This window comes from Chrysoperla carnea, chromosome 1, assembly GCF_905475395.1.
Source record: "Chrysoperla carnea chromosome 1, inChrCarn1.1, whole genome shotgun sequence".
Taxonomy (NCBI): Eukaryota; Metazoa; Arthropoda; class Insecta; order Neuroptera; family Chrysopidae; genus Chrysoperla; species Chrysoperla carnea.
Genome location: NC_058337.1, coordinates 118,408,128 through 118,428,034, shown reverse-complemented (window position 1 = coordinate 118,428,034; position 19,907 = coordinate 118,408,128). Strand labels below are relative to the sequence as shown.

Here is a 19,907-nt window from a genome sequence, read left to right as displayed (position 1 = left end):
AACAAATTAAACCAATAAAATGAAATAAATATTTATTTTCCATTTTATTACCCGATGTCTGAAGATAACAAGCCACTGTATTAATATTATTTTTAAAATTACATATTTTATAATATTGATTTAAATTAATTATAACAATTAATTTTTAATAACAAATTATTAAAAGAATAATTGTTAACATTTGAGTGTAGAAGTTACATTTATGAAATAATTAATTGACAATTTTAGATGGTAAGTGCATTATTAATTAGTAATCAATACATGTAATTAATTATATTGGTTAAAGTAGTTTGAGAAACTAATTTGGCTTAAAGTGAAATGATATCATAACTTAAATTTTATTGTTTCAAAATAATATTGGTCTTATTGTATTTTTTGTTAAATTACCATTCAAATGTTTTATAATTATCTAGAAAAAAATGGGACCCGAAAAAATAAAAAATGAAAAACCGCAATTACAATTGAGTTTAACGCCCGCCTGTGATATAATTCCTGAATCTGTGGTTCTAATACGACATGCATATTTTCAATATGAACGATGTACAACCAATTATGTTTTAAAAGATTTTTGTATGCGAGTTCCCAAGGGATTAATGTAAGTTTTGAAAAACTTTTTTTTATTTAATTTCATTAACACGTGTAAATACTAATAATTAAGTACCAGAATATTTATTCAAAATTTCATGTGGCATTTTCTTTCACGGGGTCCGTTAAATTTTTAATTATATAACACCCTTTTACGACACAAGCGCCATTCTGGTAAATTTCAGAACTGTTATTTAAATCTTTCAACTGGACACTTCTTTTACTTTGATCCCTATTTAAGATAGTCCTCCTTTACAGAAAGATCGGGCGCTGAGGAAGTAAAAATAAATTAACGAAACGTTGCAATTATTGATATTTCTGCGTAATTAACGGTATATATTGATATATTGGCCCCCAAACGTCTTATATTTGTTATAATATATAACAATACTAGCAGACCCAGTCACGTTGCTGTGGCTAAGGTTCTTGTTATATTACATTGTAGTAAACTATTTAAGGGGAACAGTTATTGTAGCTTATATGATATGTTTGTATTTTTAACATGGCGCCATCTATTGAATGCGCCAATAGCTCTGCGATTATCCAACTCGTGCTTTTATCTCACTAGAATCAAAATTAACTGTTATAATATAAAAATTATTTTTTTTTGTTTCTTTCTGTATCCAGATATGCGTTGTTAGGACCTTCCGGTTGTGGTAAAACCACTTTGTTATCATGTATAGTGGGTTTGAAAAAAATCCAAACTGGTAAAATGTTTGTATTGGGTCATGATATCACCAAAAAAAACGTATCAATGGCTAGAAATATTGGTTACATGCCACAAGAGAATTCATTGTACAAATTTTTTACAATACGAGAAATTTTTCAATATTTCGGCATGATACATGGTCTAAGTAACGAGGAAATTGATCAGAAATTTAAATTTTATTCTAATTTATTAGACTTACCTAATGCAAATCAATTTATTCGGTCTTTAAGGTAAGTACTTCGAAATTTAAATTTGTACATAACTTATTTAAGACAGAGATAAGGGTAATAAATATACAAGGAGCGTTATTTTAATCGATCATACAAAATTTTCTTAAATTACATCAGCTATAAAAATCTTAATCTTCTTAAATTATTGTGTTGGAAAGGGGGCATCTTACTAATTTCTCAGTAGAGGGAAGTTTATTTCATAGTCAGTCCAAAAATCCAAATAAAAATTTTCGGCATATCATTACTTTTTATGGTCAGGACTCAGGGCAATGTAATATATAATATATTCGATATGCATATGTTTCAAATTGAATGTTCGCGAAAATCTAGGTCAAATTCAAGGTCCAAAAATATGTCCCCAATCAATGATTGAGTTATGAAACAGATTTTTATAGCTGATGTATTTTACGAAATTTTTGGAATGTATAAATTCAAATTACACAATTACATTCAATAAAGAAGGAGGTAATTTATAATAAATGTAACACCAACAATGACAGAAATCCAATTTCAATAAAAAAACATCTAAAATTTTTTACGACTATATTTTATCAAAAAATTTTAGCGGTGGCGAATATCGACGCATTTCATTGGCGGTTACATTATTACATAAACCAGAAATATTAATTCTAGATGAACCCACGGTCGGTGTTGATACACTTTTACGAAAAACAATTTGGGATTATTTAAAATATTTGACAACTAGTGAAAATATTTCAATTATTATAACAACACATTATATCGAAGAAGCACGCCAAGCAGATACTGTAGGTATTAAATTAAACTCAAAGTAACAGTGGTGAATCCAAAAAACATGCAGGCAAAGTCTCCTTCCTTTTTCAAGATATATTACTTACTGTCACACAAAAATGTGGCTCCCCCTTAGAGCGGCAGTATATTTTTTTAAAAGCAATCTGTTATAGTTTTCAAATAGATATGCAGGACATTTCTTTTCAAAACGTTCTTCTGGATCAATATCAAAGATAACAAGACTTTTGGCTCATTATTTGGTAAAGACTCATCACTGAATAAAATCAGATTTTATTCGCCTAGCTTTTCTTGTCCAAGTATATTGGGTAAAACAACAATATTGGTACTCTACAATACCCAGATCAATCTAAAATCCCTTCTAACTGAGAAGAAAATAGAATACTTGATTACGGAATACACATTATCAAAAAGAACGAGAACGCTCAGAATATAATGTTGCCTCCATGAAACTTTGCAGCTGACAAAGCCCATCTCAAAAAATGATTCTGATTCGCCACTGTTAACAATCCAAAAAAAGTTTCTACCATCATCAACAAAATAAAACTGTTTAAGGTTGGATTAATGAGATATGGATCTTTATTAACCGAAGCATCCCCAAAAGATTTACTTTTGGCTTATGATTGTAATACGCTGGAACAAGTTTTTCTAAAACTATGTTCCGAACAAAACTACATTATGCATAAACGAGACGACATCAAATCGAATAATAACGAAATTATTATTGCACGACCCTTGGAATCAAAAGATGTAAGAAATCAAAAAAAAATATATTCTTTAATAGCATAAATTATTATTTCTTGTTTTTTGTGGCAGAAAAAACGAGAAGCTCCATTTTGGGGTAAATTTAAAGCAACATTAATGAAGAATTATTATTCGCATAGGAGAAATGCTTTAAGCTTAGGAATAATTTTTTTCGTTCCGATATTCCAAACAGTCTTATTTTTCTTATGTATTGGAGTTCCAGCTAAAAATTTAAATCTAGCAGTTGTTAATGATGAAGTTCCTGAATTATATTCAAATAATACTTGTCCAATTTACAAAGGGTGTCTATTTAAGTCGTTAAGTTGTCGACTTTTAGATAATCTTGATCCAATAAAATTTAGGCAGATACCATATGCAGATTTAGATGCAGGGAAAAATGCTGTAAAAGCGGGTAAAGCATGGAGTGTAATATATTTTCGAAGTAATTTTTCGTCTGCATTATTCAAACGATTATTTGCACCAGAAATGTCAAGTAATGACGTTTTTGAATTATCAGAGATTAGTATTTGGGGCGATAATTCAGGTAAGAAATTTTTATTTTGTAAAAAAGATTTGAGTATGTTGCAAAATGTTTCTTGTAGTTTCAGAAAACGCTATCGAAATTGAATTAAAATTACGATCGGGCACAAAACAATTTTTAAATAATTTAATGATAGCTTGTAAACAAAATCCCAAAATTGCCGATTCACCAATGCAATTAGAAGGCATGTGGACTGACATTGATTCGTCAACTCGACAACTTTTTATGATGCCAGCACTTACAATGAGGTAAAGTTTATTCAAAAAATATAGACTGCGAAAATGTTTTGAATTTTATAACGCAATTTTTATTTCAGTATTGTATTCTTGTTATCAATTATGCCCACATCAGGGAATATAATTTGCGAAAGAAATGAGGGACTTATGCAAAGATCTGTAATTGCAGGTAATATATCTTTCTGTGTGCGATTTTCATGAAAAGTAGTTTAGGATGATAAAAATGTTTTTTACATACTAATAATACTAAAAAAATAAATTAAACGATTGGAGTCTGAGGAAGCCACAAAAAAAGAGCGAAATTTTGCTTAAAATCTCATTAAAAAATATTTTTTTTTTAGGTGTTTCAAAACTTACAATATGTTTATCCCATTTTATTACCGAAGGAATTGTAATTTTAATCCAAAGTACGATTATTTTATTCATAATGATCGTCGTCTTTGAAATGGAAAATCATGGAAACATTTTTCTAATATATTTATTACAATTCTTACAAGGTATATGTGGTGTAGCCTTTGGAGTATTCTTGTCACAATTATGTGACAAAGAATTCACAACAACATTTGTGGGTATGGGAATTGGATATCCAGTGTTATGCGTTAGTGGTATTATATGGCCACTGGAAGGTATACCAATTCCATTTCGACAAGTCTGTGAATTGTTACCATTAACATATGGTATACTGGCTCAACGAGGTATATTTGTAAAAGGCTGGGGCATTACACAACCTGAAGTTCTGGTGGGGTTAAAATCTTTGGGAAGTTGGATTGCATTCTTTTTAATAACAGCCTGGTTATACTCTTATTTTAAACGCCGGTAGGTCTTTCGTACCGCTGTGACACAAATAATTAATAGCAAAATATCAAACCTCTAGCTCAAGCATAAAAAAATTTGTAATCACCTCCCTGTTAAGACTTTGTCTATACGTTCTTTTTGTCATTTGAATAAGTCTTAAAGCCGTTTGTCGTCTAAAGAATTATTATTAAGTGTTGTTTTTGATAATATTGTAAATTTTATTTGATTATTGCACTGTAGATATTTAGATAAATATTTTTTATAATATAAAACTAGTGCTTATTTATACCTGTCCTATTACAAATACACTATTTTAATATAGACTGTAATGACATCTTTTTTTTAAATAATAAACATTAAAATGTCAATTTTAACGCTAAGATGTCAGCGCCACGAGTAAAAAAAATGTAAACCATTTTCGTTACAATCAGCTGATTATTTAAATTATTAAAGAGGCAGGAGATATATGCTTTATTATACATTTTAATGTACTGTGCTATATTTGGCGTTCTGACAATAGTTCTTTTTTCTATCGCTAGATAGAGTCTTTCTTAGCATTAAAATCCAATATATATTATACTACCAGATACCCGCCCGCTTTGCTGCGCAATCTCTCCTTTTTAGAACAAAGATTATCACGTTATAGCCTTCACTTATTCTCCCTTTTGTCCACAATTTTATGGATTTTAATTTTTCTAACTTTTTTGAAAATGAAGTTTTGCATGATACTCGCTGGTATTTCAAAGGGATTTCCCTTTAAAAAATTGCAATTTCAATTTATCTCTTATTTTGATAAAACTCAGTATATAAGGTAATTTTGACCCAAAAAGTGCAAAAATCGGGTGCATTTGTTGATTGGTCGAATAGTTTTTGAGATATGGACTAAAATCGATCAAAATATTGCGATATCTCAGAAACTCTGCATCCAACCATTAAATTAACCTGATTTTTATACTTTTTGGATCAAAATTACCCCATCCACCGAGTTTCATCAAATTTCAAAAAAAAAAATTTTTTGCGTTTTTCTCCATTTTTTCAAAAGGGTACCCCTTAAAAAAATTGCAAAAAATCGAAAAATTTTTATAATCTCCAATTTCGATAAAACTCAGTATATAAGGTAATTTTGACCCAAAAAGTGCAAAAATCGGGTGCATTTGTTGACTGCACGAATGGGTTTTTGATACGGACTTGTATATATAAAAAAATATAACATACGTTGATCTATATTTGTCTATAAAATTATTGGCATGCAGTTCACATATACAAAATTTGCATTCACTTTTGAGCCCTATAGGGGACGAATTTCCAAAAATCCCTTCTTAATACCCACTTACGTTTCTTAAGGAACGTGTGTACAAAATTTCAGGCTTCTAGACCCAACGGTTTCAGCTGTGCGTTGATCGATCAATCAGCTTCCATTCTTATATATATAAATTTTGTCATTTATTTTAACAATTTTTGTTTAATATTCATTAAATAAAGGATGAAACTCAGAAAACGCCTATCAAACTGAACTAACTTGTGATTTTACTTTACCTTTCTACTATCAAATAACAATAATAAAAACCAATATTTTAGATAGCTAGAAAGTTCCTACCTTCAATATTTTTTTAGAATTAATAAAAATTTAAAAATATTTAATAACAAGTGAAAACAAACAATTGACTGAGTTAATTGTTGAAATACCATGCATAGTCAGTGTTGATTTCTTTATCACATTACACATACAAACATGTGACACATACATAACTGATAATCAAGTATAGTACATATTATAAAATTTCCGCCTAATTGGCGGCCTCACGGGTAAACAGTGATGTTTACGAAAAAATGTTTCAAACAAAAGTTGTTTAATTTTAAGGAACATTTTTTACATTTAAACTTTTGTTCTATCTCTAACGGTTTACAAGATGGGTCCTACGGACCCAAGACCCAATTGACCTATGATGCTCATTTACGAACTTGACCTCACTTTTTACGTCTTGAGTACGCTGTAAAAATTTCAGCTCGATATCTTTTTTCGTTTTTGAGTTATCGTGTCCACAGACGGACGGACGGACGGACAACCGGAAATGAACTAATTAGGTGATTTAGTGAACACCTATGACAAAATTTTTTTCCTAGCATCATTATTTTTAAGCGTTACAAACTTGGGACTTAACTTAATATACTATGTATATTTCATATATGCATGGTATAAAAATGAAACAACAATAAAAATTTAAAAAAAAAAATCATTAAGTTTTTTATTTACAATTTGAATTTGAAAATTAAATAAATTTATTATTTACAATTTCTTAATAAATAATAAAAACAGTCAAAATAGTTTACAATTATTAAATTAATTAATTACAACTTACTTAATTCTTTTGTTTTGTTTTTTTTTATATTAAAATTAATGAACATTTTTTTGACTTATTTACGGATCAGTTTCCTCTTTCATTTCTTCTTTAGTTCGTATATAAATTTCACCATATTTTGACATATATTTTTTAACAAACTCACGTGCTTTCGTTTTAACACTATCGTTCACTGCTAATTCAAATACACTACGACAATTTTTTAATTCTTTTAACATTACGAACATCGTTAACTGTAACAAAATAAATGAAGTTAAATTTACTGTAAGCCGATATATAGGGTGTCATAATATATAGCTTAGCTCAAAATAAGTCGATTTAGCTAAACATGTCCGAGAAAAAATTGCTCTATTTTGGCACTCTACACTCATTAAAATCGCACCGATATGAATAATTACTGTTGTTTAAGTCTTATTTTTAGCTAAAAAATATCTGAATCAAATATAAATAGTTTTTCGAAACTTAAATTTTGTCTCAATTTTGTTGCTACCAAAGATTAAAATTGCAAGTTTTGAGTAAATCATGAGAATAATCGATCATTATGAAGACCACCTTTTTTGTACATAAGTGTAAAAGTTTGGGAGGGTTTTAGCTACCAAAAATCCCACATTTTACGTCCGTGAATTGATATTACTTATTATAAGATTGAGTTGTTTTGTAAAAAAAACAGTATCATCACCACCAAATTTTATCAAAATCGCGCTATCCGTTCTAAAGTTATGGAAGGAAAACGATTTCAAAAGCGTATAGTGCCTAAGCAGAGTAACTTTTAGCAACTCCTTTTATATAACTCTGAAAATATTAAAGTTGAATTTTACAATAAAATTTATTGGAAACGACATATTCTAAAGATGTAACCTAATGATGACGCTTCAAGCGAAAAAATTAATCGATTTATTGGAAACGTCATAACTAAAGATGTAACCTAATGATGACGCTTGACGCTGGCTTTAAGCGTCAAATTAGGGTTCTATCTACCTGAAAAAAATAGAGTTACGTCTAGCGTCAGGCGTCAACGTCAAATTGAGCGATAAAAAAAGTATTTTATTAGTGAATATAAATTTATTTAGCCCGTATTATCAAAATCAACTCTGAGAATAAAAAGCTAAACTATATTTAGCTTTTTACGATGTGCCGCTGCTAAGACCACGTGGCCTAATTTGACGATCAAACTCAACGTAAAGCGTCGGCATGAAAATACATCTATATTACGCATACACGCTTACGTTTTTATTTTCACTACCAGATGACGGACATAACCACTTAATATAATAAATTAATAAATAATTTAAACGTTGGTCTTTTTTTTAAGCTATCCTTGATTTGAAAATGTCAAAATAAGTTAAAATGTCCTTGAAAATCAAAAATATTGAGAAAACTTCTATCATTTAGAAAATTTATGTTATCTTCTACAACTTAGCTACCTTAAAAAAACTTTATTCGATTTCAATATAAATCTACTAAATTTGAAAATATCATCAATTATTGCGTGGTCAAAAGACGCCATTAGATTCTAAATTTAGAGAAAAAATTAAGATATACAAGGTTGTCAAATCAAATTTTGTTAAAGAAGCCTAATTTTTCCGCAAGCAAGAGTAGTTTCGCTAGTTATTTTATTACAAATTTGATAAGCATAAATACAGAGAGGCAGAGATCGGAAAAAATGAAAAGAAAAAACTCACCTTTTTAGCTAAATGTTTAAAATCATCTGTGTTTGTGATACGTCCAATTTTACAATCTGCTTTCTTATATGGTCCTAAAATATGTACCATAACATTCGCCATTTTTTTACGAAAATTATTTTTTATCTTTTGTTCTTTGTCACTGCTGATTTCGATGTCAGGTATTGGTATAACTGAACGTTTCTCTTTGGATCGTGCAGCTGCTGCAGCGGCTTCTTTACGCCTACGCAGTTTATCTTTGGTTTCACGATATTTACGTGCTTCAATTTTACTTGATATTATATCTTCTTCTCGTCTTGGCTGTAAAACAAATAAAAATGTATAAATTTAAACTCATCGCTAATAAAGTGCTTCAAAAACATTAAAAACTTCTGAAAAACAACACGAAAAATACTTTTTATTTCTTAGTATTATTTCATTGATCGACACAGACAATATTTACCGACAATAGCGTCACAGGAAATCTTTAACCTGGCATCATTATTCCCGGTTATCTAATATTCAACGATTTTTAAAACTCTGATAACTTTTAAAACAAAATACATGCGTATTTGCCGCTCACAGTAGCTGAAGTTGACCTCTTCGAGCGTATTAGCTATTCTATTTAGTGTCGTTGCGGCTACATTGGAGTTTGCAGTCTATGGAGAAGGCACGAGTAAGTTATACCCGGCCAAAGTTTATTTTTTTCAATTTTTGATGATTATATGCTCATTTGATAATAAACTAGCTTTTACCAATGGCTTCATCCGCGTTTTTGCCCTTAAATAACTGAAACTTTCTACCCCTTTTAACAGATTAAATCAATATTTCAAGAACAAACGTGAATATTATTCCTTTCATTAACGTTTTCCGTCGCGATTAAAAATATTTTGTATTGATCTGCCAGAAGTTTTTGAAAAATAAAAAACTTACGCTAATAATGATTTCTTGTACTAAAGCTTCACGTTTACGTTTTGTATTTTGTATAGGTGGTGATTCTTTAATTGTCCTCTCCAAAGGCAGTGGTGGTAATGGAAGTTCTGGATTTATTAATTTTAATTTTTGTCGTACTTCTAACATTAATCGGGTATCATCCATTTCCATATCATCATCCGAGGAATCATTTTCACTACTTGATGTTTCGCTAACCGTACTACTTTCTTCCGAAGATGATGACGTAGTATCATTACCATCATCATCCACTACTTCTTGAACAATTTTCTCCGTTTCCATAACCGGCGGCAAAGGTGGAGGAAATTCAGGTGGTTCCCACTGTGATATACGTATTTTTGTATGATAGTAATACGGTCGCCCGCGATTATCTTTTGCACATTTCCATTTCGGTGGTAATTTTACAGGAGGTGGGGGTTGTGGGGGCGGTATTGGCGGTGGTAAAGGAGGAGGGAGCCATACTGGAGTGGGAATAAATGGCTGGCGAGGATCAATACCTAATGCTAGACAACGCTGTTCATGATTTCGCCATGCTTCTGCTTGTTGATTGCGCCGTTTTTCCTCTTCTTCTTGTGCTACTTGCATGGCGAATAAATGCCGACGCTGATGTTTCGTAAGTTTAGGTGGAGGTGCATTTAACAAAGGTTGTGGCATTTGATGTAAACCTTTTCGAGGGGGTGAAGATTCACGTCCTTTATTACGTCGATATCTATCATATCGATCACGTGTCATATCACCACTACTTCGTTCTGACGATGTTTTATCTTTATATAACTGACCAGAACGATCTGCTTCACGTTCATGCTCCTTCATTTGTTCGATACGCTCTTTTTTCGGAATTCGAAACACTTCTTTGAGTGTAGACCAATCGGCAAGAAGTTTCAACGAAAGTGACATGATTTCAGTTGGTGCTGTATGTATCACAGTTGGTAGTGGCTGTTCTGTTAGGCCATTCGGTGTAGATGTCTCTTGCTTTGAAGCTCCACTTACATCAGGAGTACTGTTTCCAGAATCCGTGTTTGGTGAAACAATTGGACAACCTTCAGACCATTTTTGAACTGTACTTAATACTTTACTGTCTTGTAGCATTGTTTTGTTTGATATTGGAAGTGATGCTAACGTCTCCAAAAGTAACACCCTGAACAAATACAGCTATAGTTATATACATTCTACTAAGAATATACTGGGATTTCATAGTTTATAAAAAGCCCACGGTAATGATTTAAAAATCAATTTTTTTTCCTAAATTGGTAGGAAAACGAAATGACAGTTTACCTCTGATTTTGTGTTGTAGGCGGAACTTTGTGTACCGATTCTCACCAAAAATATTAGAAAGGGCTCATTGTGAATTAAAATTTATTAAAAATATGATCAAAAACAATTTTCTTCTGAATTTTTAGTACCTATAATTTTAATTTTCCCTTCTTAGTGCTCTTTTAGATTCGATCAACTTGTTGAAGGTAATACTGGAAAACTTCTATAAAGTGTTTGAACAATGGAACAAACGCTTAAATGTTACGTAAATAAGGCCTATTTTTAGAGTGATAAACATTGATGGTTGAATCAAAAACTTGTATTAAATAATTTATAAAAAATTACTCACTTAAATGAATCGTCAGCACCTTCGTGTGTCATCCAGGTATGTAACAACCGTAATCCATGATAATCAAGAAACAAACGTCGGCATGGTAGCTCTGCGTTCCGTAAAAGATTCAATAATCGTGGCGCTTTATCGTGCGCATCACATGCACGTACCAATAATCGAGAAAGTGTTAACGTATGTGCACGATTTTTAATACCAGTTGTCGTTAATTTTTCAATTTCCACATCCAAATCTGTATCATCTCGAATATCCGTTCTAGTTGGACGTTTCTTTAACGGTTTTGCGATTTTCTTCACCACTTGAACAACTTGAACTTTCTTTTCTGTAACCATTTTTCCTTCTTCGCTAGTTTCTTCTATTGGCACTTCAACTTCCTCTACTTTACGTTCTTCGATGATTTCTTCCTCTTCAACTTCCTCATCTTCCTCGTCTTCATCATCAGGTTCTTCTCCAATCCATCCTCGACAAAGTTCTGATTCACAATAACATTTTTGAGCTTCCTTGCCATATCGTTGGAACTGGTAATCGAATGTGATCTCCTCCATAGCCATGATATCACGACGTGCAAAGAATCCAATTCGTAATTCACCGTTAACCGTCCACTTTTGTGTTTCGGCATTCGGATCACAGGAATGATTGATAAATCGGGATACGTTTCCTTTTTGCGTTGCATCAATTACAGCGTCCGCACGTAACGACATAAAATAGTAATGAATATTTTTGTCTGCACTGTATACTTCTGCACGTTTTTCGAATTCGTTCTGATTTACCACCTCTCCTACGTATTCCATGATAAATTCACCGCTAAAAATATTTTGAACGGATTAAAATAAGAATATGTTACACAATTATATTTTAAACTTACTTGGGTATTTCTTTAATTGCACGTATTCCAAAGCCTTTTTTGTCAGTACGAAAAACTTCACATGGAGCATATTTTAAATTTTGGAAGCGTTTATTCGTACAACGATTCCCCACGACACAAGGATTTCCACTGCAAATAAAAATAAAACAACATCTCGATCAATTGGAATTTCAGTTCAATGATTTAAAATTTTTGCTCTCAGAATCACGCCCGCGGTTAATTAATAAGTTTCATTTATTATGACAAAACTAATTTTGAGTGAGTTAGGGCACACAACAACCACTCGACGCAATGCGTGTTATAATTATCTTCAAAGTTATTTCATAAAACGTAAATTTTTGCTTTTGCACACTATATTTAGGATAAGTACTAAATTGCAAAAAAAAAGAAGCTTATTACAAAAAAAAATAGCTGTGGGAGCGATTCTTAGTTTATTTTTACCTTCAAACACTAGAGTACTTACCATTCAATCATCAGTAAACGATTCAAACAGTCTTCTCCACATCCATATTCCCCAGATTCGATTTCTTCTTTGGTTAAAAAACAATCACAAGTCATCCGTTTTGCTTCCTTACTCGTTAAGCGTTCAGTTAAATACAAATTTTCCTTAATATTTGTAAACTGTCGTAAACGTTGCTCCATTTCTGGATCTTCACGTGCCGCTTCCAATTCACTAGAACGTCTCCAACGTTGTTTCACTTTTACCGGTGGAGATGGTGCGCTAGGTAATGCAACTTCATTCACTCCTTGTTTCAACATCGCCTTTGTTTGTACTAATCCACGACCTTTTGGACCTTTTGTTTTTAATTTTAATTCGCTAATATTTCGAATACGACTAGATCGGCGTACATTTTCCGTAGGTGAGTCACTACTTTCTTTAATTCCATTAACAACTGTTTGAGACACGGGTGGTGGTTTAACTATCACGGGGGCAGAGCTTTCTCCACTATTTACCGAATCGTTTGTAGTATCTGTACTTGATAAATTAATCTCTGAAAATGGGCTATCAGTTCCAGCTGTGGTAACTTTATCCGAATTTTCTTCTCCAATCACACTATCTTCTTCAAAAATTTCTGTCTTTTCGGGATTTTCAATTGGGGATTCGTCGTTTTCAACATCCATTGTTTCAGGCACAGTTTGAACGATTTCTGATTCAGTGGTTTCAGCCTCAATTTGAACAGTTTCTGTTTGAACAGTTTCGGTTTCGGTTTGAACAATTTCAGTACATTGGACGGTTTCTTCGGATATTGGAACATACTCGTCATCAACTTGAATATACGTTTCAGTTTCTTGATAGTCGTTAACACTAATTTTACGTAGACTTTCCTCGATATCACAATTATTTACGGATTCCTCGGCAATTACGACAGTCTCTTCCTCAACCAAATCCTCAATTATCATTTCCTCGGCTACAGTGTTGAACAAGACCTGTGATTCTTCAGGTTTATCACATACCTATATATGAATTGATTTTAAGTAAATTTAAATACAAAAAACTTGGATAAGCAATAATTCAACGACAAACTAAGTTTAAAAAAAACATATTAATTACGTAAGATGATAGACAATCTCATTTAATGTCTCAGTTACGAAACGAATAATGTTTGGAGCTGTAAGGTAAGAGGCATAATATAACTTAAAATTTTGATATGCTCTCTTACAACGGTTTTTATTTTTCACCTACAGAGCTTTTTAATAAATAAAATAACAGGAGTTGGCAACTATTCTCAATAATAAAATTTTCTCGCTTATCCAAGTTCGGCTTTAAATCAATTTGAAGTTGGATATTTTCATAACATACTTTAAAAATTTTGGATTTCAGCTAGAAGTATTATTTAAGAAAACGAACAGAACTGAAATGATAGTTTTGGATGTTAAAAAAGCTTCAAAACTGTTCCCACAAAATTTTTAAAGTTGAAATTTCGAATTCTAACTTGAATTTAATTATTTATTAACCTAAATAAAAATTTATTTCAAGTATTTGTTCACCGAGTACGATATCGAAAGAAAATACTTGCATGAGAAATGAAATGAAAGACTAAAATCTAGAAAATAACTTTAAGAATGATGTTTTTTCTATTCCCGATAATCAAAAATTTTTTTTTAAAATATTATTACAAGTTTCAAAAACATTTATTTCGAGAAATATAAAGGATACACCTGGGGCTCATAGTTTTGGAGAAAAATTCAATTATGTTTTAGAAATAATCCCTATTCATTTTAGAAAATGTAGTTTATATTGTACGAATTACATACTTTTAAAAAATTACTAATAGCGATATTTTTGTGATAATTTAATACCGTAGGTAATTTCAAAAGTACGATTCATAAAGTATTTTATACAACTAAGTAGCAATATAAAACTACGTACCTCTGATTCCGCTGAACTTTGATTTGGATCGACAGCTACAACTTCAATGGCAATTTCACTATCACTTCCACTCACTTCGCTTTTCATATTTTCTTCGATATGTAAACATCGAAATTTCCCAAATTTTTTATGTATAGCGGTTGTACCTGACTGTTGTTGCGTTGAAACAGAGCTAGAACTCTCTTCACTTTCACTAGGACTGATAACATTTTCGACTTGGGTAGCTGGTGGAGGGTTATTTGCAGATGAACGTGTTTTCCGTGTTGTTATTGTGCCTCCACGAGCACCAACCCCACGTTTTCGTCGAGCCATTTTTTAAAAGTTTTACTATCTAAACATTTTTAAATACCTAGTACAAAACACAAGCCTCTACCCTAAAAAATAATTAAAATCCTTTGATAATTAAAATTTTTATTAAAAATTATAAGTCTATAGGTTTATTATTTATCGAGAAGTAAGTGAACTCTGTCGGTAATCAATGGTACATCACACTATACGAAGGAGTGATGTATTTTTCGGTATCGTTAAATTATTTATAAACGTTATTTTTAAATTAATTATAAATAAATGTTAAAATATTTTCAATAAACTTACTAGTTTAAAAAAAAGGATATAATTATGTATATTTTTATTTAAAAGTCGCTTTTTGATTCTTTTAATAATGTGTTCCACTGTACTCTATATTTTTTTATCATCATTTTTTATTTATACACAAGCTGAGTTCAAATTAGACCCGGGAAATACAAAAGTATGGGGTCCAGGTTTAATACCACATAAAATTATTATGCCAGCACGATATTTTTTTATACATGCGGTAGATGACCAAGGAAACAGGTATATTTTAATCAATGAAATTATTTAAATTCATTTACTTTTTGGTAAATAAAATTACTTAATTAAACTTGCCTTAACTAGCTATACATATTTCCAATCGAATTTTACAAAAATATTACTAAAATATAGATCTCTGAAATGAAAATATATTTGTCTTGATATAACTAATTAGAAAAAATTGACCCTTTAGAAGTTTGCTATAAAAACTATGTGTTTAGAGGGCTAAAATACCTTTTTTGCACACGTTGCTCATCAAGAACGTATAATTTCGCATAATGTCAAAAATTTTTAGAAAGAACCAAAAAATTATTTGTTAGCACTTTAAAGCACCTGTGAACTCTGAAAGTGACAAATGAATGATAATGATTATATAGATTCGATAAATATTTTTGAAAAAAAAAGCTAATACAGAAACATTTCAAATTTTTTCAATTGAAAAGCCTCTAACATAAGCTATTTGTTTAATAATCGGGATTTTTCGTTTGGAAAACTTGAACATTCAGCGGTCGTCATTTTGGTTTTAAGTGTTCCCAAGCGCTTTAGAAAATGTTTTTTTCATAGAGACAGGGTCGTATTTCAGATTTTTTGACATCTAGACTGGATTCATGAAATGAATCCACAGAGCTATATAAAATATAGACTGTTAGACTTAACTGTTTGTTGCGCAGGTCCTATCTTAGCGTTAATGTTTTTTAGTCGCCTCTTAATAGACGTTAATTGTTTTTCATATTAGATTTACAGAATCTCCAGGAGACGTGTTTGACATAACATGGACTGGTCATTCGCCAATTGGTCAACACTGTCGCATCTGGTTAAATAAACTCGATCGTAACGATGGCTCATTTATTATCCGTTATAAATTGTATCATACCTGTTACGACGTACAAATCATGATCCAGTACAGAGGACAGCATGTGGGTAAATCTCCCTACGTTATTCCAACTGTGGTTTACCCGGAGGAATGTAATTGCCCTCAAAAAAATTTTAGCCTATGGTTTACTCAATTTGAATGCAAACCTAGCTATAAACAAATGCAAAATGATTTGAAATTATTTCCCAAAATTGATTTTAATGAAATTCGGCCAAAAGTCCTGCAAAAGTTGAATAATCCATCTGGGATGAGTTTTTGTAATTATGTAATAAAAGATAATAAAATTTATCGGAAATGTTATGGGCAACACGTTGGATTCAAAGTATTTATGGATGACATCTTATTATCATTAACTCGTAAAGTTTGGCTAGCAGATAATGAATTTTTTATAAATTTGGGTGATTGGCCACTAATAAATAAAGGAATGAATTTATCTTTGCCGATGTTTTCATGGTGTGGTAGTGAACATACTTTGGATATTGTACTTCCAACATATGATATTACTGAAGCCACCTTAGAAAATATGGGACGTGTTATGTTAGATATGTTATCGATACAAAAACATGCTGGATTAGTTCATTGGAAAGATAAAATTCCGAAAGTTTTTTGGCGTGGCAGAGATTCGCGACGTGAACGATTACAGTTAATTGATATTTCACGTAAATATCCTGATTTATTTAATGTGTCGTTAACAAATTTTTTCTTTTATCCAAATGAAGAGAAAATATATGGTCCAAAGAGTAAACATGTTTCATTTTTTGATTACTTTCAGGTAGGTAAAGAATTGAGAGTATTAATGACTGTCATTTTGTGTCCAGTTTGAGTGCTTGATCTATATTCACATTCTTTTATTGAAAATAAGCCTGAAATGGTAAAAAATTTCTGAATTTCACAATCTATGCTTAAGGATTTAATTTCCTAATCTCCTAAAATTTCCAAGAAAATTATCTTTTCTAGCCTTATTGCATGAAGCATTTATTTGCACTTTCATACAACGTTCATTAAGTTTTTGATATCGACCTATGCTGTTCTTGGTCGCTTAGAAAATTGTATTTCATTATAAAAAAGGATTTTTTAACGACGGGGAGTGTAAAAAAAGGTGTATTGAATCATCTCCTAAATCGTATGGTAAATATCATGAATAACTCGATATTTAACTACTGACTCTGGGCAAAACAACTCGCCCATTAGAACTCCGATAAAAATAGCTCGGCACAAAAACAATCTGGTGCCAAAACCGCGTTCCCTGTCATGCCTTAAATGAATCGAGTTAGCAAGGGTCTGTGAGTTTTTTAGCTTTTTGGTTAACCCTATGATTGCATTCATTCATTGAACCACGAATTGGCCATGCCACTAATGGGATTGAGTTAGCACGGGTCTGCGGATTTTTTTGGTTAACTTTGTCATTGCGTTCATTGTTTGCTCCGAGTTGTTTTTACCGGAGTTATAATGACTGAGTTATTTTGGTAATCCGAGAGCTCAGGAATATTTCCCAACTTTCTTTCTGAGACTGAAGCTGCTTTGGGGCGTAGCATACGAATTTTTTAACCCTCTGACCTAAATATTAGGCTTTCTTTAGTTATGCATACGTGTCTTATGAACAGCATCTAAAGAAATCTGAGAACTTTATAGCAGTATTTTTCTTGCAATGTCTTTTTTCCACCAGACATCAAACAAAATGGCGGTCAATATTTAATAAATATTTTATCAAATTAAGCATAATTTCATTTGTTTTCAGTATAAATACCAGTTAAATATCGATGGAACAGTAGCAGCGTATCGATTTCCATATTTATTAGCTGGCAATTCTTTAGTATTTAAACAAGATTCCACCTATTATGAGTTCTTTTATAAAGATTTACAACCAATGGTACATTATGTTCCTATTTACCGTAATTTAAGTAACTTAGTCGAACAAATTGAATGGGCATTACAAAATGATGATTTAGCATTGCAAATATCACTAAATGGGCAATCATATGCACGAGATAATTTGTTACCACATGATATATTCTGTTACCATGCACTTCTGTTTCATGAATGGAGTACACGGATTACTTCTAAAGTTGAGATCTTGGATGAAATGGAATTGGTTCCACAAACTGAGCAAGATAAAGTTTATTGTGAATGCGAATTTAACAAATTTAATGATGAACTTTAAATATTTTTGTATGTTTTATAATATTTTTTTTATTTTTGCACTCATCTCGTAAAGAATGTATGAGCTTGCGGTCACTATTTTCTGCATTATATTAATAAACAAGTGAAAACAAACAATTGACTGAGTTAATTGTTGAAATACCATGCATAGACAGTGTTGATTACTCTATCACATTACACATATATAATAATACATACTATACAATTTACGCCTAATTTGCGTCGTCTCGGGTAAACAGTGATGTTTACGAAAAAATGTTTCAAACAAAAGTTGTTTATTTTTTAATAAGGAAGATTTTTTATATTTAAACTTTTGATCTATCTCTAACGGTTTACAAGATGAGTCCTAAGGACCCATAGGTCAAGACCCAATTGACCTATGTTTCTCATTTACGAACTTGACTTCAATTTTTGCGTCCTGAGTACGCTGTAAAAATTTCAGCTTCATATCTTTTTTCGTTTTTGAGTTATCGTGTTGGCAGACAGACGGACAGATGGACAGACAACCGAAAATGGACAAATTAGGTGATTTTATAAACACCTATACCAAAATTTTGTTCAAAGCATTAATATTTTTAAGCGTTACAAACTTGGGACTAAACTTAGTATACCTTGCATATTACATATATGCATGGTATAAAAATGCCAATTATTTATAAATATTTTAGAAACACAAATCATCCTAAAAATAATTAAGGACACGAAATTTAAAGTAAGTTTATTTAATTAGGTTTCTATGTTTTTTTTTAAAAAAGCAGTATCTCTAAAAAATGAAAAAAAAAAAATCAAAAAATTTTTTTTTACATTGTTTTGGAAAAAATAATTTTCTAGAGTAACTTTGACCCAAAATCATATATAACAGGTTGGCTGATAAGTCCCCGGTCTAACAAAGAAAAACACATTTTTTTGTCAAAATTCGTTTTTATTATTCAACATAGTTCCCTTCAAGAGCGATACAACGATTATAACGACCTTCCAATTTTTTGATACCATTTTGGTAGTACTCCTTCGGTTTTGCCTCAAAATAGGCCTCAGTTTCGGCGATCACCTCTTCATTGCAGCCAAATTTTTTCCCTGCGAGCATCCTTTTGAGGTCTGAGAACAAGAAAAAGTCGCTGGGGGCCAGATCTGGAGAATACGGTGGGTGGGGAAGCAATTCGAAGCCCAATTCATGAGTTTTTGCCATCGTTCTCAATGACTTGTGGCACGGTGCGTTGTCTTGGTGGAACAACACTTTTTTCTTCTTCATATGGGGCCGTTTTGCCGCGATTTCGACCTTCAAACGCTCCAATAACGCCATATAATAGTCACTGTTGATGGTTTTTCCCTTCTCAAGATAATCGATAAAAATTATTCCATGCGCATCCCAAAAAACAGAGGCCATTACTTTGCCAGCGGACTTTTGAGTCTTTCCACGCTTCGGAGACGGTTCACCGGTCGCTGTCCACTCAGCCGACTGTCGATTGGACTCAGGAGTGTAGTGATAGAGCCATGTTTCATCCATTGTCACATATCGACGCAAAAACTCGGGTGTATTACGAGTTAACAGCTGCAAACACCGCTCAGAATCATCAACACGTTGTTGTTTTTGGTCAAATGTGAGCTCGCGCGGCACCCATTTTG

The 19,907-nt window shown here is 31.6% G+C and overlaps 3 protein-coding genes across 3 annotated transcripts; 2 read left to right on the top strand and 1 right to left on the bottom strand.

The window, feature by feature from the left end:
• The first annotated feature begins 542 nt into the window (after positions 1 to 542).
• LOC123293902 (ABC transporter G family member 23-like) lies at positions 543 to 4,633 on the top strand. Its single transcript, XM_044874897.1, has 8 exons — positions 543 to 595; positions 1,213 to 1,524; positions 2,090 to 2,291; positions 2,848 to 3,042; positions 3,109 to 3,580; positions 3,639 to 3,825; positions 3,894 to 3,982; positions 4,155 to 4,633. Exons 1-8 carry the CDS (start codon positions 573 to 575, stop codon positions 4,631 to 4,633), a joined length of 1,959 nt encoding a protein of 652 aa, XP_044730832.1. The 5' UTR covers positions 543 to 572.
• A 2,394-nt stretch (positions 4,634 to 7,027) lies between these two features.
• On the bottom strand, positions 7,028 to 14,871 carry LOC123293893 (probable histone-lysine N-methyltransferase CG1716). Its single transcript, XM_044874885.1, has 7 exons — positions 14,420 to 14,871; positions 12,512 to 13,503; positions 12,049 to 12,177; positions 11,184 to 11,987; positions 9,563 to 10,718; positions 8,651 to 8,950; positions 7,028 to 7,201 (listed from the first exon to the last, which is right to left on the bottom strand). Exons 1-7 carry the CDS (start codon positions 14,729 to 14,731, stop codon positions 7,028 to 7,030), a joined length of 3,867 nt encoding a protein of 1,288 aa, XP_044730820.1. The 5' UTR covers positions 14,732 to 14,871.
• Positions 14,872 to 15,021: 150 nt separating this feature from the next.
• Positions 15,022 to 18,407, top strand: LOC123299639 (protein O-glucosyltransferase 2-like). The gene is made up of 3 exons (XM_044881911.1): positions 15,022 to 15,253; positions 15,987 to 16,896; positions 17,863 to 18,407. The coding sequence occupies exons 1-3, from the start codon at positions 15,081 to 15,083 to the stop codon at positions 18,283 to 18,285; spliced, it is 1,506 nt and encodes a 501-aa protein (XP_044737846.1). The 5' UTR covers positions 15,022 to 15,080; the 3' UTR covers positions 18,286 to 18,407.
• Positions 18,408 to 19,907: the final 1,500 nt, after the last annotated feature.